Below are 24,372 nucleotides of genomic sequence, written 5' to 3'. Positions count from 1 at the left end.
TGATGGTCTGGGGCTGTTTTGCTGCTTCAGGACCTGGAAGACTTGCTGTAATAAATGGAACCATGAATTCTACTGTCTACCAAAACATCCTGAAGGAGAATGTCCGGCCATCTGTTTGTGACCTCAAGCTGAAGCCAACTTGGGTTCTGCAGCAGGACAATGATCCAAAACACACCAGCAAGTCCACCTCTGAATGGCTGAAGAAAAACAAAATGAAGACTTTGGAGTGGCCTAGTCAAAGTCCTGACCTGAATCCTACTGAGATGCTGTGGCATGACCTTAAAAAGGCGGTTCGTGCTGGAAAACCCTCCAATGTGGCTGAATTACAACAACTCTGCAAAGATGAGTGGGCCAAAATTCCTCCACAGCGCTGTAAAAGACTCATTGCAAGTTATCGCAAACGCTTGATTGCAGTTGTTGCTGCTAAGGGTGGCCCAACCAGTTATTAGGTTTAGGGGGCAAACACTTTTTCACACAGGGCCATGTGGGTTTGGATTATTTTTTCTCCCTTAATAATAAAAACCTTCTTTTAAAAACTGCATTTTGTGTTTACTTGTGTTATCTTTGACGAATATTTCAATTTGTTCAGTGATCTGAAACATTTAAGTGTGACAGACATGAAAAAAAAAGACATCAGGAAGGGGGCTAACACTTTTTCACACCACTGTTTGACCAGATATTTGAAAAACATGGCTGAAAAGCTTTGTGTAAACATTGCTTTCAGTTGTATTTATTTTGATTTCTTTAACAAGTATTAATTAAAATACTTTAGTTTAGACTGTTTGCATATTAATATTTGATAACATACAATCCAGCACAAAACAAAGTACAGCTGAGGCCCAAGGTGCAGTGAAATTTGTTGAAGTACCAGAGCATATTGTTAGGTTGTGGCTTGATTGTGGTTGTGTAACCACTGTGGAGGCAAGGTTACAATACAATAACCGAAATGCTGTGATCACTTCATTTTTTTATTTAAATTAATTCAACATTATAATCCAGCTATTTTCAACAGTTGTTCTGAATTCCTCATTTTAAGTGTTATTGTCCAAGTTCAGTCTCAACACGTTACTGCAGATTTTTCACCCCCCAAAAAAAAAAGCCTCATTAATAAATTAAGGATTTCTGTCTACTGAAATGTTAAAGGTCTTTCAATTTTGCAGGAAATACTGGAAGTGTTAAGTTTGTATTAATTAATAATGCTGTAACTTCAACAGGGCAAACTGTCATTGAACAACACTGTTATGAGTTGGTGTTTTACCAGGACCCAAATGCAGGCTCACAGACTCGGGTTTTAGTTCCAAAATACAGTCTTTATTCCAACAACCAGAAAACAAACAAACAAAAGGTGGCACCTACAGCGTCCACTTGCTTCCAAGTCGGGAGGGCAACTCAACCGACTGATCCAGGGAGACGCGGCTGGCAGAACAGTGGGCAGACCAGCGGACAGGACTGCTGGAAAAAACAGTCTATATCCTCAGAGTCGGGAGGGCAACTCAACCGACTGGTGACTCCGACAGGTAGCTCTGCAGGTGGAACAGGAGCCGGAGGAACGGGAACAGGACGGACGGAGGACAGACGGGTGACGGCGGTCCTTGCGGTGCACAACTTGTACTCGCAGTAACTCGCTGTTGTCTAGCTGTTGCTAGTAGTAGGAGTACTAACTAATGCACCGACAACCAGAGGAGTGCAGGGGCAGGGTACATATAGTCCGGGGAGGTGATCATGGAGATGCAGCACACCTGCAGGTGGTGATCTGGGGTGAGTGGCTGCAGCTGCTGGGACCGGTGAGGGGCGTGGCCACGGGAGGTGAGGAGAGGAGGACACAGAACAAGCAGACAGGGGACACAGGGGACACAGGAGGAGAGGTGATCGGGGGTAAAACGGAGGAAAACAGGACTCCTGACAGTACCCGCCCCTCAAAGGGAGCGTCTCGGCAACCAAAACTGGACAGGAAACCTAGGTGGACGGAGGACGGGCACGGGGCAGGACAGCCTGGGGTGACCGCTCCGGAGGACGGGCACGGGGCGGGACGGCCTGGGGTGACCGCTCCGGAGGACGGCCACGGGGCGGGACGGGCTTGGGGAACCTCTCCAGAGGATGATGACGAGGCAGGGCTTCGACCCACCCGAAGGCAGCAGGAGCCGGAGGCGGGACGTCGGCCGCGCCGGCCAACGGAGCAGGAGGCGGGGCGTCGACCGTGCCGGCGACCGCAGGAGCTGGAGGCGGCGCCAGAGGACAGAGCCAGAGGCGGGGTGTCGACTGCGCCGGAGGATGCAGGAGCTGGAGACAGGACGTCAACGACCTGTCCAGCGACAGGAAACGGAAGAGCAGCGCTACTGCCGCGTAGACCACACTGCAGGATCCTGCGGACCAACTCCCCATCCCGAATGGCGTCTGGGTTGCTTACCGGCGCTGCGGGGGTAGAGAGTCCGTAGTGGCGACTGACGGGGCTGTAGGTTCGCTCGTGGCGACTACACGTCCAGAGACTAAGGGTGTAGCAGGACCAGATGGCCGGTAACCCCGGCATCGCCTCCTTCTGGGGGGGGGTCCCGGAAGGCCAGGCAGCTTCCCTCAAACCTAATCCTGGGTTCAGCGGAAACAGGATCATTCCGGCGGGCCTGACTGGCAAAATATTGAAATAAAGTCATGTACCTCGGACCCGAGTCTGTGGCCGCTGGGTCCTTCCTTGGTCGGTGTATTCTGGTATGAGGTGATGTTTTACCAGGGCCCAAATGCAGGCTCACAGACTCGGGTTTTAGTTCCAAAATACAGTCTTTATTCCAACAACCAGACAACAAACAAACAAACAAAAGGTGGCACCGACAGCGTCCACTTGCTTCCAAGTCGGGAGGGCAAGTCAACCGACTGATCCAGGGAGACGCAGCCGGCAGAACAGCGGGCAGACCAGCGGACAGGACCGCTGGAAAAAACAGAGTCTACATCCTCAGAGTCGGGAGGGCAACTCAACCGACTGGTGACTCCGACAGGTAGCTCTGCAGGTGGAACAGGAGCTGGAGGAACGGGAACAGGACGGACGGACAGAGAACGGACGTCCTTGCGGTGCACAACTCGCAGTAACTCGTCATCGTCTAGCTGTTGCTAGTAGTAGGTGTACTAACTAATGCACCGACAACCAGAGTTGTGCAGGGGCAGGGTACATATAGTCCGGGGAGGTGATCATGGAGATGCAGCACACCTGCAGGTGGTGATCTGGGGTGAGTGGCTGTAGCTGCTGGGACCGGTGAGGGGCGTGGCCATGGGAGGTGAGGAGAGGAGGACACAGAACAAGCAGACAGGGGACTGAGGGGACACAGGAGGAGAGGTGATCGGGGGTAAAACGGAGGAAAACAGGACTCCTGACAAACATGGCCATGACATAAATCAATGACTATATCTTAAATGTCAATATGACAACTTAGACCAATCCACGTGTTTTTATCAGTTCCCTTGCATTACAGACACTTCAGAGATGATTGGACCTTAATTATATTTGAAATGTAAATGAATTTCAATCAGATTAAGAGAACTGTGAACATTTTATTTTCTCACTTTGAGAAAAAAAGTGGCGGAGGGTCATTGTACTCCAACAGGACTACACTGTTGCTGAGGCTTTTTCGAGTCTCATTAAATTTGTGTGTTTTGTCATAATTTTTCTGTTGTTTTTCATGGGAGGACAGTTTGCAATGACACCGTGCTTATATTTTTCCTTTTTCCATAGACCAATGCTTTGTGCACAAAAAAACTGCTTTTTCTCAGTAATTGCACATATTAATAACCATGGAGAGGCATGGATGAATATAGTGACAGCATATCTGCAAAGCAGAAAATAGAGAGATGGATTACACAGGTAGATGAGGGAGAAAAGTGAGAACCAAAGAAAATACAGCATTCTGTATTTAATGTACTCCTGTTTTACCTTGTTGAGAGTGAATGTTTTAATTATGAATTAAATATGCTGTACTTAAACTACCTTGATTTTTATTAATGGTTATTGGATGGATTTTCATTTGAAATTGTTGACTTTGCTTCTACCTTCAGCAGATCTAATGGAAATGTGGATATGAATGTTTTAATATCTATCAGGTGCAGCAGGTGCCACAATGTAAAAACCATCAGGGTAGACACTTAAATTAAACAGCTTCTTCTCCTTTTCTTCATGCTTCCCCTTCGGTTTCTCGTCCTCCAATTTCCCTTCCAGTTGTCGTGTTGTATTTGCAGGCTGTGGGAACCAAAGAATGGAGGGAGGTGAGTAAAGCAACCTTTTGTTCCGAATATCAACATCCAATATTTGTGTCTACCTGTCTGCCAGATGGGCAATTGTTTTTTTCTTCTTTTATGGTACGCTATATATGGGTTGAGACTTTCAATCAGTGCTGAAACAAGGGGTTATTAAAATGAAGTCCAAAGGCAACTCACAAGAAACTCCTGAGAACATTGTTGTTGAAAATTGAATATATCAACCTCTTCACTTGCCCACCGAGTGCAACCACTGCCTGAAATGAAGTTAGGTATGACAACAACAAAAAGATCTCTGAATTTTAGGATGTTAAATTAAATATATTCACATCATGACTTAGGTCACAAAGAAAAAGAAGGTGGATTATTTTTCAGCCTCATCAAAAATGCACCATCTGCTCCTCTTGACTTATTGCTGTCTTGTCTTCTGTCACTGTTTTTAAAGCAGGTCATGCAGTGTACCATTCATTTCTACACTATTGAATTCCCTCTGCTTTTTTAAGTATATCTATCTTGCACACAGATATATATTCCATGTCTCGTCTCTTACACCTATGTTCCCTCATCTAATTTGCCCATGACAAGCTGTCTTTTAGTCATTTATTCACCCATTTGCGAATTCTAAGTCAACACTGATGTGTCAGTTTGCTACCGCCAATCCCCTCACTTCAAGATACATCACACCTTTTTTCCATGTGGCAGGGCTTAATCAAAAACACGGTATGAATTACACTGCAATCACCAGAGTAAACATCTCACTGGCAGCTGAACACATACTGTATCAACACATTGATACACAACACAACAATTGTCCTTGCATGGAAAACTGACAAATCCTTTGTTTTCTTTTAACATAATGTTTTGTGTTATTGATATATTTAATATTTATTTGTATGAGGAATTCATTAAATATAGTTGATATACATGCCTCATCAGCATGTACAAAAATCTGACTTTAGATAGCATTTTTCTTATCACATCACTATATCCTCCTGTTTCCAACCATTGATTCCACTCATCCATTATGAGTTTCCTTTTTTAGCTGTAACCTTTGTGTAATGTTGTGCTTCTTCTCTGCCTGTTCACTGTTCCAGCTGCATCACACTGTACTGAATTGTTTTCTGATCATAACTGGTTCCATTTTTCCCACTGAACAGCTATGATCCTCCACTCATAGGCCCCTACAAATCATCAGTGGTAGCCCATGGAATACTAAAGACAACTCAATCTGTATGCTGTAACGTCAGATTTAAAGGCACAGCCACACCAGCATTTAATACTGTAAAATATCTAAGTGATATCCCTTGTATTCCAAACTTTCTAGCTTCTTAACTGACTGTGAGCTTGTGAGTTAGATAGCTTGTTTTTTTCCCTCATTGATTGGTTATTTTGGATGAAAACATTTATAATCCTGAGGACAAAATCCCAGGGGGGAGTAGCCTAAATCAAATCCCTGAATATGGCGTAGTGGCCAAACCTTGTTACTACAACTTCTGTGCTCATCACATAATTCACCCTGGCCTCCCAAAAAATGTACCACACACAACCATTAAAAAAGGAGCAGCTGTAAAATAGTGGCTACACTTTTGTTAGTCACATGCACTGTAAAATGACTCAATACATGATCAGAAATGTATCCCTTAGGTTCAATAGAATTAGCAAAATGTGGAAAAGAGTATTTCATCCCAATTATGAGTGCAGACCAACTGTCATTCATGCTTCACAGGTCCACAATTACGCTGCAGAAGACCTAGTTACCCGGAGGAAGCTTTGAAATGAAGTAGTCATCATCTTATCTCATCTGTTTTAAGACAACCACTGAGAAAACAGCACAGTAGAGAGGAAAACACGATAAACTCTGAGGTTTGCTGCCTTCAAATGGACTCGTACTTGCCATGCTCACAAATAGAATTGAGAACCCTTTTTTACAAATATGCTTTTACTTATTTTATTGTGGCACTTTCTGATTGGATTGATTGTTTTCATGTAATGACATGATAAAGCAAAATCACACCAATAGAAATACTGGGGTGTTTCATACACACACATTTTCCTGCCCATGGTAAAACCACTGTTTTACTTGAATAATGTTACTGTTTTATGAGGGCTTTTCTCATTTGTTTGATGTGGGTCGGGTTTATTTCCCTGCACCAATCAGGTTTTTGCAACCGATGACAATGATGACAATTATTGGGTCATTTGCTTAGCTCCCTAGTTCACTGTTCATCAAATTGAATCAAATCATACCCACACTGTATCGGTAAAGCTGATTAGCTCCATGGCTAGTTTTAACTTTTAACAACCACCTTTAAATCTGATTTTGGCTCATTTAGTCATGGCCATTTAATGCTATAATAAAAATGCTTAGTATTTTCTTTTTTGAAGGTCATCTATTGATGGGCTTTAAGGTCATATTCAGAGTAGGAATAGAAAAACTATTACTTCTATCATTCATCAGCCTATTTAATTATGCTGTGCTTGTATACAGCTTAATATGAGTATTCTGAGGGTGATGAGTCTTCATGAACACAAAGTGCTAAGTTCTGGATCCATTCACTCAACTCTGCCACTCTAGGATAAGTACAACTGGTGCATCCATGTTATGTTTTGAAGTTGGAATAACCATTAAACAACACAAAAGGCCATCAAATTCCACGACATACAATGAATGTTAAAGTGTGGCTGCAGCTGAACTCCTACTGTAAGCAGGAGATTTGCACATGGAGACCTGCATATTTCTATAATAATTGTCTTTTCAAGTCCTAAATTTACCCTATAGCATAAGAAACACATCTCCACCAGTAACAAAGCCATTCCGTAGCCTTCACTCACAGCATCTATTAACCAATCATGTCTAAATGAGATTATAAACCAAAGGCCTCCAGCCCCAAAAATAGAAACACCAGAAAGAAATATAATGGGATTTTCCTTTTGGATCGATATGGCAGGTAGGTTCTGAGATCCAGTGCCCTCCCCTCCCAGGCCTTGGTAATGGATAGGCTGGGGACGCAGTTGATAGCACGGATTATGTGCGCTGGGAACTAAAGACATGAGTCGAGGTATTGAGGCTGCGGTGAGGCAGTGCCAAGATCAATAGCTCATTACACAGCGCTGTCGGGCCAGGCCATGGAGGTGAGGCTAGCAGTCCACCGGGGGGATTACTGGTGTGATTGTCAGGGTGATGGAGAGACGGCGTAGCTCAGGATGAGGTTGGGACCGGGCCTCTGTGGCCTCACAGGGTGGAGTGCTGGCTCTAATGTAGCAGTCTGATTTAGCATGAAGCACATTGCTTCTCAACTGTTTGATGCAGTGTTGTCACATTTTTGCAAAGTGGATTTTGTATTTATGGATTCTAATTTGTGTGAGATGTTGCAATGATGATATAGGTTGCAATGGAATCTCATAGATTGTATTTACTTGTCTCTGGGGTATTTTTTTCTTGATCTGAGTATACTAGCATATATTGCCTCTTGAATCAATGCTGCTATAATCTCCAATTATCACTTTGTTTCTATCATTGTAGTTTGGCAGGACAGAGGTAATCGATAACACTCGGAATCCAGATTTCGTCAGGAAGTTCGTCCTGGATTTCTTCTTTGAAGAGAAACAGAATCTAAGGTTTGATGTGTAAGTAGCTTGACTTCTCTTTTTCTGAATAAATCTAAACTCACCTAGATCTAAACTTGGACACATCCCGTAAAGGTAAATACCCAGATACAGAGTAACCAACCAAAAGTACAATGCCTTTAATTTCATCCTAATAATCCCTTTACAGAAGGTCCTCAGATTGGTGAAAAGCTAATTTTGCCCCACTATGACAAATTAACAGACCAATCAATGATACAATTAGATGCTGAGATGAACAATTATGAAAGAAGACTTTAAAAAAGGTCACTTATCAAGGCCACTTAATATCCCCACTGATTAAATTAGCATCCGTATACCCACTTGTTCGGCTCACCTACATGTTATCCCTAATCAAAAGTAGAGAAAGATAATTTACATGCCTCTGTGGGTTTAATCAAGGTGCAGAAATGTACTTTTATTATTCACTGGAGTCTGAAGGGCAATTTCTTCTCGGCTTTATTTGGATGAAAATGGAACAGGTTCATTGTTCAGTCCTACAGAGGTTTTAGTGATTGTTGCAATAAAAAAATGATTGATTTTGCAACGAGAAATTTTGAAAATTCGAAAATTAAATGGGAGTTTTGTTTGCCAATGTTTATTTGGTGTAGCAGTGCTTTCAGCAGAGCTTTTATTCAGTACCGATTTTGCAGACAAACTGCAGTGATTTTGCAAAATATCAATCTCCAGCAAATATTGCAGAGATTGCTTGAATTTGCATGAATTACTTAGATCACAAATTTCTGGAGGGGCTGATTGTCATGATGATGATATCTTATTGGTGTTGTGCATCTTTCCAACCTCAGAAGGATCTATCCTGTCAATTATTGAAAAATTACACTGTGTATTTCTTAAGTTTTCATATTTGCTTTCTTTGATTAGCTTAGCTTAGCAAAAAGACCGAAAGCAGTAATTCTCCCGAAACTTTAAACAGAGGCCTACGCATAGCAGGATGTCTAAAGCTAATAATTCATGCTACTTTACTTTATTTTCTGTCATCAAACTTGCCATCCAATCACACTTTTCATCATTGACAGGAACACATGACATTGGAGTAGCCAGCCTGCAGTCTGAAAGTAGTGGCCATCAACACCCAGCTGAGCAACAGCTAATGTGCTAATCCCTCCATATGTTGACCAGAGGGTTACAACAACTGCAGTTTAATTACAGAATTTCAAATTGCAATCCATGACTTGTTATCACAATAATGTAACACGTTCCTTAATAATTAATAGTAGTAAAATAACCTGGAATATGTGCTTTGCAAACACTACCTGTGGTCGCTCTAAATCTTTTCAAATGAAACCTCACTCGTTCTTCCAATCCTGCCACCTACCTGTTTCTTGCAGGTACAACGTGGACTCCAGAAGCTGTAACATATCCAAACACGTAAGTACAGTATGTCAACCTAAAATGACAGTTTTGACCCAGAGCTGACAGCTTCCATCAGCCTTCAGATGTGTCACATTATTCAGCACTAGTCATGCTGATAAAGCTAATTTACAATGGAGTTTAGCAGCAGATTATGATTCAGCATGAATAAAATCTGTATTTAACATATTCCAACTCAGTCCTGTGACAATGTCTAAAAAAATAAATATTTTTTTCTCCCACCAAAATAAATCCCATGGGAGAGCAGAAGGTGAGTGATTTCACCTTCAGATTGTTGGCCTCATGAGTCATGGGAATATTCATTTCATGTTTTCTTTCCCTGTATATTTCCCAGATGAGACTTGTTATTTCTGTGTGTGTGTGTGATTCATTCATTTTAATTTTATTGTGTTTTTCTTCCATTCTTTCATCTCATTTCATCAAGGACAAACACCAACTGCTACCACCCAGAAAGCTTCCCCTGCAGTGTTGTTCCTCATTTTGTCTGTCCGCATTTTATCATTGGCTCAGGTAAAAGCAACTTTCAGAACTCCACTTCAAAGCGAAAGCAGCTGTTGTTGTTTGAGGCCGTACACCACAGCAGATTGTGCATGTCAGGGCAGTTACACGAGCCACACACAAAACTCAGTTTGCAGGACTCACACCTCCACCTACCTGCAACCACACATAACAAACATCAACACTCTGCCCTTGTTGCTGTGCAGGAGTTTTGTTTTGTTGTGTCATCTCTGCTTTTAAATGTTGCCATAGGTTTTTCCCTGCGGGTGGGCAGGTTGTAAACTTTGAAATCTGTTGTTCAATGAAAATGCTGAAAGAAGGGGAAGCACTGTTTTCTACTCCGAGGACATTTGCCTTATACACAGTATGGTCCTTTTAAGAATAATCAATTGGTCAACAAGCAGCTGAATACTCCAACCTTCCAGGACTTCCCTGGCTTGACCTAGTTGGAGTAATGAATGCTTATGTAAATGGTGGCATTAAACTCTAAAGTTAATGTTAATTTAAAATTACACTTCAATAAGATGAGATTGAAGTCTAATGAAACTTTAATGACTTTAATATCTCTGTTACGATCCCTATTTATTTTATAGTCTTTCATAATTGCTATTGAGCCTTTCATATTTAGTGTTAACCCTATTTGTTAAAGCACAGACGATCCAGATATTTGTAGAGTAGAAGTTTAATGTTCACATATTTTAATCAGCTGGTCCCCCTGTTGCGAATTTTGTAACTGGTGGATAAAGTTGAAGAGCTCCTGAATTAAATGGGAATTTGTCACTACTGAGCACACCATTGTGTTTTGGAGATGTGTAAAATTAAGAATTGCACTGATCCCTCATCATGCAGACCATTATAGTGTTATCTGCAAGCATTTGTTTTGAGGCCTGGACAATCTCTTGGCCCTCTCATGCAGTTAATTCTCTCTATTCTACTTTTTTCCACCACCAGGACTTCCTGGGCCAGACCTTCTGTACACTTGGCGAAATTATTGGCTCTACAGGAGGACGTCTGGAGAAGACCCTCTCGTAAGTCCCTAACATCATGTCTATTGTGTGCAGCCTTAGTGTGAAATTACTGTCCCATCCCCCAGTCTTAAAAAAAATATATATATATATATATATATTCACAATAGCAATTATGCACATGAATAATTTCTTCAGCTGGGCAGAATGAAATAAGTCCCCCTCCTTCTTTTGTTCCATATTTATTGATGGATGCAGATGAAAACAACACTATATGAGCCATCTCACTAATGCAGCGTGTGAAATTCATAAAGCTTTAATAGCTTTATCTATTACATTGTTAGATCAGAGTAGGAGAGTGCAAACCCGCCCGCTGCATCGCTGTCCACAGAGCTGTATTTGCCAAAGTAGTATTGAGTTTTAATTCTGTTCTGAAGTATAATGTGAAAGAAGCCATTGCATATTAACAGATAGATAAATAATCTGCTCATATCTTCTGCTTAGTGATATGTGGATACGAGATCCACTTTTTTTTTAGATAATAAAGGAATGAATTATGTGCAGTTTTGTGAGCTCAACACCCTGTTTGTTACTTCATATCTGCAGCACAAGATAACAAATTTGTATCGTGAGGAGTTAAAGGGACACTGGAGGAAAGAGAGAGATGTGAGGCCAATGGTTAGTTTTGAACCTATTTCATTGCAAGGACTAAGTATCTTGCTTTGTCCGCCTATACATGAGTACATCATACAGAGTGCAGGGAAGAAAATCCTCACCTCAGAAGCGCTCTCGGTAGCACTCATTGTAGAGCAGCACGTGAATCAGTATCTTTATGATATTAACTGAACAAGTAGCTGCTGCAGTTTTGCTTTCATGAGTGACAAGAAGCTCGGAGTAGTGTCAGTATAGCAAATGGAATTTACTCTAAATCATTTCTGACATGATTTTAAAAGAAAAATCCAGTACATTGACTTGCATTAGTTTGTAAGAGATTGGAGGTTAAATTCTGAGGTTAAAATGACAAATTGGTTGTGTCAACGTTCAACGGAACAGAGAGCGAGAGGGATGTGATAAAGATGATATTTTCTGAGGCATTGTGAGCAGACTAGTGTACTTGTCTGTTTACTTTGACTGTTTCAGTTGTAGCGCTGGTTTCCTTTGAGGTGAGTCAGAGTTTTCGCAACTGTGAATTTGGATACTCCCCCTAAGTTTAAAAAAAAAAGTTTTATATTGATTAATTTGCTAATTATGTTTTTTGGGATTGTTTTGACTTGTTAAAATGGCTATATTGTTCACAATTTAATCTAAACAGCTCTACAGCCATGTGACATGAATTGTAAGGGCCAGTTCAGACCCAAGATTTCCCTCTGAGATTATTTGAAACTGGCAACGACTCACAATTCACCAGTCTGCAACATAAGACGGTGCAACATCTCCATAGCAATGACTCTGTTTTAACTGGCAACTTCTACATAGCTGGATATAATTATCTACCACCTTAAAACATTAATCACAATAGTGATACTGAATTGCTTGAAACAGACATATTTTTGGTGGTGATAAAACAACAAAAACATCTTAAAATATGAGAGGGTGGAGAATTTGGTGCCACCTATGGGTGCTTCAACAGAATACCCTGGAGGCTAATGCAAAGTAATGCTGTAGACAGGAGATCTGCCGTGTTTGCCAGTTTCTTCTGCCTTTTTCTGGAGCAGTTCTCTGTTGTTTAGAGTTGCTGTCGGCTTTAATGAGCATAAGAAGACTTTTGCCTTGCAGTCTAAAACTGCCCAGTTGAAACTTGAAAAGCTGAGTCGACACCATCAGCTGGTTTGAGTCGAGCTGAGACAGCTTCAACTTTTTCCAGCGACGTTCCGAAACAATTTCACCTCTGCAAGAATCTTTGCTCTGAAATAGACCTTAAGCTGTACTTAGACACATAGGGGATTTCAGGTAAATGCTATTGTCAGTATTTTTACTATTTCCCTTTAGCATGTTACAATTGGGATGGCACAATGGTGCGGTGGTTTGCACTGTTCCCATAGCAAGAAGGTTTTGGATCTGAACCTCGGCATGGGCCTATCTGTGTTGAGTTTTCTTTTCTTTTTTTTCTTTTTTTGTACTCTGGCTTCCTCGCATAGTCCAAATGTGTGTGTTAGTTCAATTAATGACTATAAATTGGCTGTCGGCGGGAATGTCAGTGTGATTGTTGGTCTTTCTGTGGTTGGCGAGCTGTCTAGTGTGTACCCCGCCTTCTCCCTAAGTCAGCTGAAATAGGCTCGATCCCACCAGGATCCTGCATGGAATAAAGTGGGTATAGTTATAGATATACAATAGATGTTACTACTCATAACATTTGGCAATCAACACAAAACAGAAGGTACACTTCAGTTGATGTGAATGTAATCAGTTTTGCAGGTATTTGGTCATTAACCAAAGTTGGTTGGACTAATTAAAAAAATGTTGAAATGAAAAGTCAGGTGCACATTAAAGCCATTAGAATATGTAGAAAGAATCATGGCAATCCATTCAATCATAGACTGTGTTCCAAATGATGGAATACATTTAATGGTCTTCCTCTGAAGAAAGGAGTTTGCTCGGTTGTCCCTGAGAACTGTCGAAACTTTGTCTGCTGAGGAGGAACAGGAGAAGCAGTTGAAAGGTCTGGGGAAAATAAAAAGTGGACCTTAAGTCAAGATTTGTTTTTACTAAATGTTCTGTCCTTTCAACCTCAAATCATTTGAACTTTATTTTCTATTCTTGTTTTTCACCAAAATTACTAGTTGCTGTCTAAGTTTGTCAGTTATCTACTTTGCTCTCCTAAATGCTTATTTGGCGTTGCTCATAGAGGTTTTAGTTCAACCAACAGCAACAGCTTTGCTCATAAACAAATACTTTTGACATTTTAACTCCAATCTGTCAACAGCAAGTCTCTGTGGGTGTGCAGAGGTTGTTTTTTTGTTGTTGTTTTTTTTGCCTGGAATGGTAGTACAGTATATGAATCACTGCCACTGACTTCTGCTGGACGTGGTGATGAGTCAAGTTGGCTACGGGCCACTTTCTGGACCCTGCAGCTGCGCTCTGCCAGTGGCACCATTGACATGTTTCAGAAAGCTTATTTTGCTCAGTCAGACTAAACAATTAGGCGGATATGGTCCGCTTTTAGCCCAAATGCGACATGCGGGTGAGAGAGGGACGAAGAGAAAAACAGAAAGGGAGAGGGTAGAGAGTTGCAGAGCAACATCTTGGCATCATTGGAATATAAAATGAATATGATGCCAGTTCTTGACAGCAGACACAAATACAAAAATAGCCATTAAACCCAACATCAAAATGAAATAAGTTTTATCTTACAGCCTTTAGTGTGTCTTCTCTAAACCATGCAAACTGTATGTGTGTCTGTGTGTGTATCTGACAAACACATAAAAATGACAACATAAAGTAGATTTATAGTTTTAACCCTCCCCCACCATTTTTCTTTTATAGATTAGATAGATTTATAACGACAGGGTCAATTACTTACGCTCATCACAAACCTGCCATAAGTTCCATGTGAATAATCATCTTTTCACTGTATCCACTAATGAGATTCACCTTGAGGACAGAAATGAGAAAAGTGACATAAGTGCATACAATAAAACCCCAATCTGAAGGATTTTTGTAAGGGCTAATTCTGTGATTAATGGGGGACAACGGAGCTTGAAGACATTGACTGGGGGGATTTTCCAACACTGTACAGATAGTAGCCCAATCTATCAATCAAATGAAGATACACGTTATGTCCACATGTTTAATTTTCCACTGACAAACTGTGTTTACTGGATAGTCAAGTGAGTGTCAAAAAAGGAAAATATACAGGATGTGCAAAAATTTGAAATCATTTTTGCCCTTGAATGTAATTCTTTATATGAACAACATTGTGACTCTAAAATTTGCTGTTTCACCTTTCCAGTCTTGGATGTCACTATTGAAGACTGCTGCTCACATATTTGAAAAAAAAAAAAAAAAAAAATTGTGTCAGAGATTGTTTTGCAGATTTGCAGATTTCTGTCTTAAAGACACCACAAGGAGAGAAAAACACTATGTGGCTTCACTCAGGTTATTGTATGATCAACTGAAGAGCAATTAAGTTAAATTTCAACAGTATGAGGTTTTCAGACAATATTCTTTAATCCAGTATTCTTTATGTTCCTTGTCAAAAATGATTTTTTTTATTTTTTTTTATTGCTTTAACATTTTTCAGTTATTAAGGTGGGATTTGGAAAGCTAGAAGTTGACATTTTCTGGGAGCAAAGGTTTCATCAGACTCCATGAAACAATGCACACTCTGTCAGTGGAAAGACAGGGGTGTGGGTCATTTAAGGGTGCCCAGTTTTCTTGTCATACAAAGTTTGAGAATACGCCTGAGGTCATACAATTCAATAAATGCATTTCTATTTTTGAGTTCCTTGAAAGTTGGCAATGATACCCTATGTATCAAAGTCCATACACATGTACACAAGAACAAACAGAACAAAGCCAAGCCCAACTCGTAAAATAACTGTTGATATCTGTGGCATTGATAATATAATATAATATAATATAATATAATATAATATAATATAATATAATATAATATAATATAATATAATATAATATAATATAATATAATATAATATAATATAATATAATATAATATAAGATAATATAAAATAAAATATTCCCCCTTTAACTGATCTGACTTTGGCTCTCAAAAACTATTCACAATCTTTCATAACACAACAGCACATAAAATCCCTCAATTCCTCCACAATTATGCCATTAACAATATACAGAGCAGAAACAGTGGCACGCCAGAGGACTGGTTAACTTTTAGGGGATAAATAAAAAAAATATATTGCACCAGCTTTATTTCAAAGGCTGAATCAAAATTTCACCAGTCAGCTCTATACTCTTGTGTTTAATAATATGACTACAATTTCATCTGTAGACAGGTACCAAATCAGTCCAGCCGAGGGAGTCCTAAAATCTCGTTCTCCTTCTGAAAGCAAATGTTCTTATAGTTCGGTGACCAGTGCAGATGTACCAAACCACAGGTTCTTCATAAGTCTTTCCATAATTAGTCATTTTGTACAATATTTTAATCAAAATTTTAAATAGTTAAAATTCCAACCTAATGGAAAAGAGCAATAGTACTGTTACATACAATTGGTGACATCTGTCTATATCTCTCGCTCAGTGGATTCTCTAACCTTATTGGCTGAACTGAGACTGTTGTTGATTATGGTGTTCACTCAACCCCCCCTTACCATCAATAATGGATTGCCATTACTCTATTCTTGATTTATTAGTAATTTACTGTTACTACTATAGAAAATAATCAATTTGTCCTCCTCGCTACCTCAATGTCCATTTCTTTGCAGATGACAAAATCTTATTTACTCCACAATTCACCTCGGATCTGCTTTGTCCTCAGTCTGGCGAAAACTAAGTACAGTCACAACGTCCACCATTCACTCTAATAATGCTACCATTAAATCTTATAATAGTACCCACAGATGAGATGAGAGCTGTGAGAGTGGCTCAAAATATATGTTATGAAAAGCTGAGGGATAATGTGGGTTCATCACAATGAGAGACCCTTTTAAGATTATATAGTGATTTGATGCCGGGGTTATATAAAACTATTGATCAGTGCACTCTTAAAACACAGTGACATGCCAGTGTTGCACTGCAATGACACATTTCAAATTGAAGCTGACATTTTATTTCCCATAATCGCAACAAATACTTTTTATACCTTTGTATCTCAATTGTTCTCTACCATGCAAACAGAAATCCTAAAATACCTGAGACTAAAATACCCGTTGGCCTCAATTCCCTTTAAAGATAAATGTTTTCAATAGAAAAAAAGAGTGCAAACAAGGAAAACAATACAGCAGAGATAAGTAACTTGTCAGATTGTTCCTTAATGATCCCCTAATACACGTATTTTCGTGGCTTTGTCACAAAACTACTTGCTCTCCCTCACCACTACCATCCCTTCCACCTCAAGACACACAGTTTGTCACCTGACAGCCTGAAGGGTTTAGCGAGAAGCACAATGAAAGGAACCAAAAGGAACTGCCTATACAAGACGTGTTCTGGGAAAAGGCTGAAAAGGAAAAGGGGAAACAAAACAATATGAGGACAATAGAGCGCAATCGCTATTCCTCCCATATGGCCAGTGTCTCTGATGGCTGCCTGCAGGGAATAGACAGCTGTCTGGAGCTTCTGATAGATCAGACACAGCAAAAGCCCAGGGGAAGAAACAAGCAGGGATGAAGGGAGAAAGGGAGGTAAAGGGGAGACAGAAAGTGAAAGGGATCTGTGAAGGGTGACAGACAACTCAGTAGACCAGGGAGAGGAGGAAGGAGGGAGAGGAGAGAGGAGCGAGTGATACACCAAACAGAAAGCAAACAAAATAGGTGAAGGAGATTGCAAAAGACAGGAGATAAGAAAAGAGAGGAGAAGATGATAAAGTTGGGATGGGAGGTTTGGTGTAATAGAATAAGCAAGACAGATGCAGGGAAAGACAAATTTCCTGTAAAAGGCAGAAGGAGACAGATTTGTGTTTACTTTCTAAACTGCAGAGTTCTCTCTTTACGTGCTGTCATTTAGAACACTGCACTTCTCGAGCACGAACACACACACAAAGCTTGGACAAAGACACAACTGCACAGACACTGTGTATAAAAAACTTGTAAGTGTGCATAGGTTATTGATTTTTTTTTTCCTGCATTTGCTGTCATCAAAAACTCTCACACGAATCCAGAACAAGTCCAGAGCGTATATATGTTTCTGGTAGCCTCCTCATGTTTGTGGGTGTACATTTTTTATAGGTCAACAGTTTTAGAAACGGGCTTCATGTTGCGTGGCCAACTAAGCACTCCTTTCCACTTACCTGTGTGTTGCCGTGGTAACGGAGGGGGCTATTAGCCGAGGCGGTAAAAGTATAACAATGATCCAAAATACACCCTTTTGAAAAAAATAATAAATGGGGAAGCTGAGCAGGATGTGTTCTATGGATACCCATACAGTATGACCACAAACCAGAAGTATTTTTGAACTGGAACTGATGTTTGCCTACAGAAACATAACCTGTGATACATAAACAGACCGACATATTGCATATAATGTATGAATTTATGTGTAGTAGTACACATGAGCTAAACAAAAAAAAAGTAACTTTACCAACTCATTTACCATTTACAACTGAAAAGTAAGAAAAATAACAAAAAACAGACAAGTCACATCTTTGTAAATGTAATCTGGAAAACTAAATTAACAGTCCCACACACTGCCAGTGGACCAGATGTAGATTGATGAGGTGGAGAGTGGACTAAATGAACTGTCTGCAGCAATGGTTATGTTGCCGGGTTTTAGGAAGAGAGACAAACCTGTGTCATGAAATTGTCTTGTTGTTTGCTGTAAGACAGCGGTCAATCTGTCGGTGCAGTGTGTCAGAGGGCCGGGTGTGTAATTGGGGGCGTTCGGTGGGATGCCTTCTGCTTTGTTGCTGAGACAAAGACCAATACAAAACATATGGTGCCACAAATTTTGGGGGAAAAAAAATAAATTGCCATCCAGACAAAATAACTCATTTTCTGCTCTGTGAGAAGTAGCAAACAGTGACAGATTGCAGGCAGTATTATGTTACTGATACTGAGATTCTGATGGTGGAGTTTGCCTAATTATTTTGCAACACAGTGTAATTAAGACAGACAGGTGGGAATACATTGTTTAAAGGGAACTGCAGAGGTATTTAGCCATTACGAATGTCTTTTCTTTTCTTTTTTTCAGTGGATCTAAATGACTTTACTGAAGAGTCATTTTAATTTCCTTTTACTGTAGCATTATTGTATCTAAGGGTTGCCAGTGTGAGGTCAGAAAATAGCCTTTTTATGTCTCTTAATGTATGAAGGTACCATGGGCGGCGTTGCAAATCAATAGCAATGGTGGAATTCTAATAACTGGTAATCCCTGAACCTTTCTAGGCATGGCAGTGTGAGTCTGTCAGAAGGTTGGGTCACCGTTGGATGGATGGCCATAAAATGTGTTACATATTCATGAGGTTAAACACTAATGGAGGACCCTGAACTTTAGCATCGTGCCACCAGCAGGTGACATTTTCAAATTTCTAGTTATATATCTTAAAATCTGTGGGATAGATTGGCCTTCTGGATTGCAGTCCCCGGAAGATGAATCTTAGTGACTTTAATGATTGTCACACTTTTTTTTAGTGCTATCACAATGTTGACATTTTTGGTTTTGGGTGGTTTGCCACAACATTCTGCGACTCACATCCCCCTCAAGATGAGTTCTAATAACTCAGGTTTGAATTTTTTAGGGGTTTAAGGTCAAATTTCAATCCAATCCTTCGCTGTATTTTAAATTTACTGCTAATTAATTAATGCTAACATGCTAAAGTAAGATGGTGGAAACTGTTAACAGCACTATATTAGGGTTGTCAGTGTGAGTAAGCTACCATGAGCACTTAAGTCAAAGTTCTGCTGTCCCTACAGCCTCACAGATTTGGAAAAAGTCTGTATCATTCGTAGGGCTATCAGTGATGATAATTCATAATAATACAAAAGCAATACATTTCCACTTAAGAACTGTGGCTATGACATTTGTTCACATCTCTTTCTAAAAATAAATACCTTCTTGAAGACTTCTGTAGGAAACACTTGAAAGAATTCTGAGAATTAAACCTTGAATAAATCAACCTCAACTAATATTGACCAATATCGATCATCAATCCTGGTTAATGTGTTCGTATTATGCTAAGTGTTAGGAGTAGCATAACGCATTACTGCAATTCCATTACTTTTGTAGTAGCTCACTGTAAGTAAATCGTGTAAGTACAATTACTGAAATTGAAACGGGCTTGTTATTCATTCCTTTTGTCTTGCTTGTATTTAATAGTATTGTAGTATTGTATTGTAATCGAAAAATTCAGTCCACTTGATCAATTTCCTGCCTGCCCCTACCAGACAGAAAAGGAGGTGCATGGTGGGTGACCAGGGTGAGGCTGCCGCATTGCGTTCAGGTTAAGGTTTTGAGTGGCAGATAGAAATACTATCTTGTCGGAGGGCCAAGGGCAGCAACTCCTACTGACCCAGAGGAAGAAGGGTACGCTGATGTTCAACAAACACCCCCAACTTGCCCCACTGAAAACAGACTTGGTGACTGACAGTCAGCAGTCGGAGGCGGGAAGGCATACACGCATCACTAAAATGATATAGCTATGTGTGCATTAATAAGAGAATTGAAGTGGATGTTTCAAAGTAGCATACTAATCATTTTACTGAGTAACTACTTAAGTTTTGTAAGGAGTAAGTCAATCTTTCAATCACTTTTAATAAATACCTAATTATCAGTAACTTACACAATGATCATAGTTTGAATGTTTTGAATCTGACATTTTGAGACAAAATAAATAGTCTAACTTTCATCCTATACTGTTGACGAGTAGGTGCCAAACCTGCTGATTTATTGACATCATGGATGCCAAGGTTTTAGATTTGCCAGACACACAGTGAAATAAACAACCTTAAAATTACAATCTGAGCGATAAAACTTACACTCTTTTTTTATTTTGTAGTTTTCTTGCTCCCTCATACATACACATGCACGTACACACGCACACACACTCACACTCACACTCACACACACACTCACTCACACTCGCACACTCACTCACACTCGCACTCACGCTCACTGTGTCATTGTCTGTCCCCTGTGGTCCCCGTCCTACAGAACGTCACCTGCCATCTGGTGTGGCGGTTCAGGACTCATCTGGCCTGCTCCACTATGACAGGCATAAAGACAAAACTCTCCTGCTGCTGCTTCTTCTGTCAGGAATGTTAATTTTATTTATAAATTAAATTTAATCATGTTGCTGCTGCAAATGTGATTTAAAAAAGTGTAATTATCCTTTTTTGTGTCACAAATTTGACTTTTCAGCACTTTTCGGAGTTCAGGCTCAATAAATCCCACTATTATCCAGTGATTATTGCTGTGTGTGTAAGTGTTTCTAGGAAATGTATACAGAAGGAAACTGTTCTTTGTTTTAATCAGTTCCAGTCTCCCATTAAAAAAAAAAAAAAAAAGCCTCACCCTCACCAACAGATAAATCAGCAGAGATTTTACAACAGTGTATCTTCCAACTGGCAATACTTAGCTGCTACTATATCATGTAAACCAAATCTGTGTTTGTAAATGGCTCTGTTGAAGCAGGCAGAAATCAGCTTTGAGCTAGTTTCATGCTTGCCAGCTTTGAGCATCTTGGCAAATAATGTGACAATGTTTTTATGAAACAGCAATGGATACAGACAACACCTCTAATCTGTTAGCAACACCACTTGTTGAGACAACAGAGGATTCACAGTTGGAAGATACCGTTTTTGGACTGGGGGATAAGGCAGTTTTTGTGAAGACAACAATTTTTATTTTTTTATTTAATTATATTAAATCATTTTGAGTTAATTTTTCTTGTGATTTATTTATGAATTGTTCAGGTTTATCTAAAAAAAAAACTAATACTAAAGCAGTATCTTTCCACGTACTACACTTGAATCATAAATCCAAATACAAGTTAAATCAATTCAATTCAGTTCAACTTTACTTATATTGCGCCAAATCACAACACAAGTTATTTCAGTGCACTTAACATAGAAAAACTCTTCTTGGGAGTTGAGTTTTAACTCCCAAAGAGTTCAGGTTCAACTCCTGAAAAGTGTTAAAAGATCAGCTCCTGGAAAATAGTTACTTTCACTCTGCTTGAGAGTGTATTCGATGGTCTCACATGTACAAAAAAATAGAGTTGATTTTAACTCAGTTTATTCCAAAGATGTGAATTTGCTGTGCAGTTGGGGTGAGGGGAGAAGATAGAAAAGAATAGCAAAAAAAAAAACATCAGAATAATGGTGAAAAATATATATTTTTTTAAAGGTTGTTATTTCTTTAGTCTTAATTATAGCTGTCCTCAGGAATCCTCCTGCTCTGTCTCATCATTACTGTAACCTCACCTACTGGCAGACTGAAAACAATAGTAACAAATAAAACTTACAAAATTTACAGAATCTATACTGTAAATCAATATTGAGTCACAACATTGGTGCACTGATGCATGTAAGCCTTGATCTGACTAATACGTATGTACTTTAAAATATCAAAAATTACATTGGCCCCAATATAAGACAGCCCTGCTTTTTAACACCTGATTTTAGTGTTGTTGACAATTATATTTTCACTGTCATTTTCAGTGTTATGAGAGTGTGTCTTTTCAGGGTCAGGTTAAGGTCTTTCAGAACTGTCAGATCAAATCAAACCCAACATGCCTTCTCACCTAAACAGCGGGTTAATCACAGCGTGTCATGGGTGTGAATGTTGGATTGTCTGTATTCTAAAGTTAATGTCAGCGGTTGACACTGACAACCTCTATCAGATGCTGAAAAGGTGTGGGTGGAGGGGATTATCTCGCTGTCTGACATGCCGCTTGGACAGATCATAAATCCTGCCTGATTCTGCTGGACACACTATAAACAGACTTTAATAATGCAATGATGTAATAGATGTAATGACACCCCTTCTTTTTCAAATGTGTCTTAAAGTTTTTTTGGGGGCCAGTAGGTAGGTAGGTAGGTAGGTATATACTTTATTAATCCCCGAGGGGAAATTTTATACAGCATAGCATTTAATACAGCATAGCATGTGACTAATACTATACAGTAAGTTAGGTTTGATATGCAGTACAGGTGTAACGGTACACAAATGTTATGTTTGAACCAGCTTTTGGGTCTCAGTTCAGTATGTTTGTAGCAAAGCACTGAAAACAAAATAAATGCTTCAATTAACATTTTAGTTCATTTATTTTTCAAAAAACAAAAACATTTAAAAGCTGTCAAGTAGGCCATAATTCTTACTGTACTGGTTGAGGCATCAAATGCTGCATAGCCTACTTTCAAAAAGGAACACTTGAGCTGTTTACTCTCAAGTATACACAGAATCAAAAAAATAAATAAAGGGCCACTGAGAAAAATACATTACATTTACATTGCACTGAAATTAACCATTAAAGCCAGGAGTGCTAGGTCATCTTTAAATAATTTAACAAAATAATTGCATTGAGGATGCAGCCATCTTGTTTGAATAAACATAATGTAGGAAAGGTTTATGAGAGAAAGAAAGATTGTGCGAGTGTGTGTGTGTGTGTGTGTGTGTGTGTGTGTGTGTGTGTGTGTGTGTGTGTGTGTGTGTGTGTGTGTGTGTGTGTGTGTGTGTGTGTGTGTGTGTGTCTATGTGTCAGGGGTAAGGGGCACATTAAAATACATTATGATAATGTTTGTACTTTTTGTCAGGGAGATTTTATTTGTTTACTTCGTTGAAGTGGCCTTTGTAAAAGAGGACATAATATAGACGGGTTAACTGATTTGGGAGTAACCAGACAAAGAGGTAATTGGACTGATTGAAAAAACATGCTTAAGAAATGAGTTTAGTGGATAGGGGATAGATGCAAGCAGAACGTGGAGTACACTGATTAAAAAGAGGAAAAAAACAGCTCAAAGGTGGGATGACCTTCCTGGTTGATCTTTTTCTACATATTCATTAGATACACCTGTAGTGCCTGCTTTAGATAATCCATCCATAGAGAAGGTGACACTTTTTTGAATGTGAGTCTATTGGAACCAGAAGTGTTTTGGAACTAGCCCATGGTGGCCCTAAGTGGTATTGCACATTATGGCACTTCTGCATGCTTTAAGACCTGGAGACTATGTACATTTTTATATACAACCTATGGTAACACACATATTCTGAAAGTGATGTGGATATTTTTTAATTCATTGACAAATAAGATTTTAAAAAAAGCTTAATCTCTGACCACAGTGAGCAAATCAGTGAACTATGCTGTGTGGTTTGGTTCGAATAGAAAATGTGCACATTGAGCCTTTTGTCTTTCGATAACCCATGAGCTACTTTGAGAACTTGTGTGGTCGTTTCCCAGAAAAAAAGAAAAGAAAAGAAAAGAAAAACGAACCGGCCGATGCCCTGATGCATGTCACTGTGTGAACCCTTCAAATGCCAGATATGACTCCAAGGTTAACCCATGTTTTGTCAAGAACAGATACTTCATGTGACTTCATTAATTGCAGATGGCAGCTTAGTGTGCTGTGTTTCCTTTGAGCTGTTTACTGCTTATGAAATAGCTCACAGCTGCTTCACTTTGATGGTGCTTTGCGTAGGTGCTTTGCAATTCAAAAAAAAATCTATACACATAGAATGGGGCTTGTTTGCAATCAAATTAGCGCTTATTGCGATACAAACAACACTGACAAGCCTCCGTGGCCACCAATGCATTTCATGATGAGAAAAAGAACATGCTAAATACTTATAAAATGTAGCGGTGGAACAGCATGTCATTACTATTCAGGAGCCAGCGAGCATTCAAGGGTCGAACACATACTCCAGAGTCCCAGGCAGTTCTTGTATCCGATGGGCTAGCTGGCGGGTGTGCAGTTGGACACACTGTGTAGATAAATTCATAAATAATTCTTTCACTGTAGCTGCCTGCTACAGCTGGCAGGCAGCGTGAGTGAGAGAATCCATCGACTTGAAAAGTACGTCATGCAAGGCTGTA

The 24,372-nt window shown here is 39.8% G+C and overlaps 1 protein-coding gene across 1 annotated transcript in view; it reads left to right on the top strand.

Annotated features, from left to right (window-relative positions):
- The window catches only part of cpne9 (copine family member IX), an 87,469-nt gene that overhangs the window by 28,838 nt on the left and 34,259 nt on the right, over positions 1-24,372 (top strand). The window contains exons 3-7 of the mRNA XM_069694104.1: positions 4,199-4,245; positions 7,760-7,863; positions 9,210-9,249; positions 9,500-9,502; positions 10,702-10,778. Coding sequence (XP_069550205.1) covers positions 4,199-4,245; positions 7,760-7,863; positions 9,210-9,249; positions 9,500-9,502; positions 10,702-10,778 — 271 coding nt within the window. The remainder of the gene's footprint in view (positions 1-4,198; positions 4,246-7,759; positions 7,864-9,209; positions 9,250-9,499; positions 9,503-10,701; positions 10,779-24,372) is intronic.

This window comes from Brachyistius frenatus, unplaced genomic scaffold (assembly GCF_029030835.1).
Source record: "Brachyistius frenatus isolate BFR_SWC_R1_liver_20210118 unplaced genomic scaffold, ASM2903083v1 Contig_16, whole genome shotgun sequence".
NCBI lineage: Eukaryota > Metazoa > Chordata > Actinopteri > Embiotocidae > Brachyistius > Brachyistius frenatus.
This window is presented reverse-complemented; position numbering and strand designations above follow the sequence as displayed.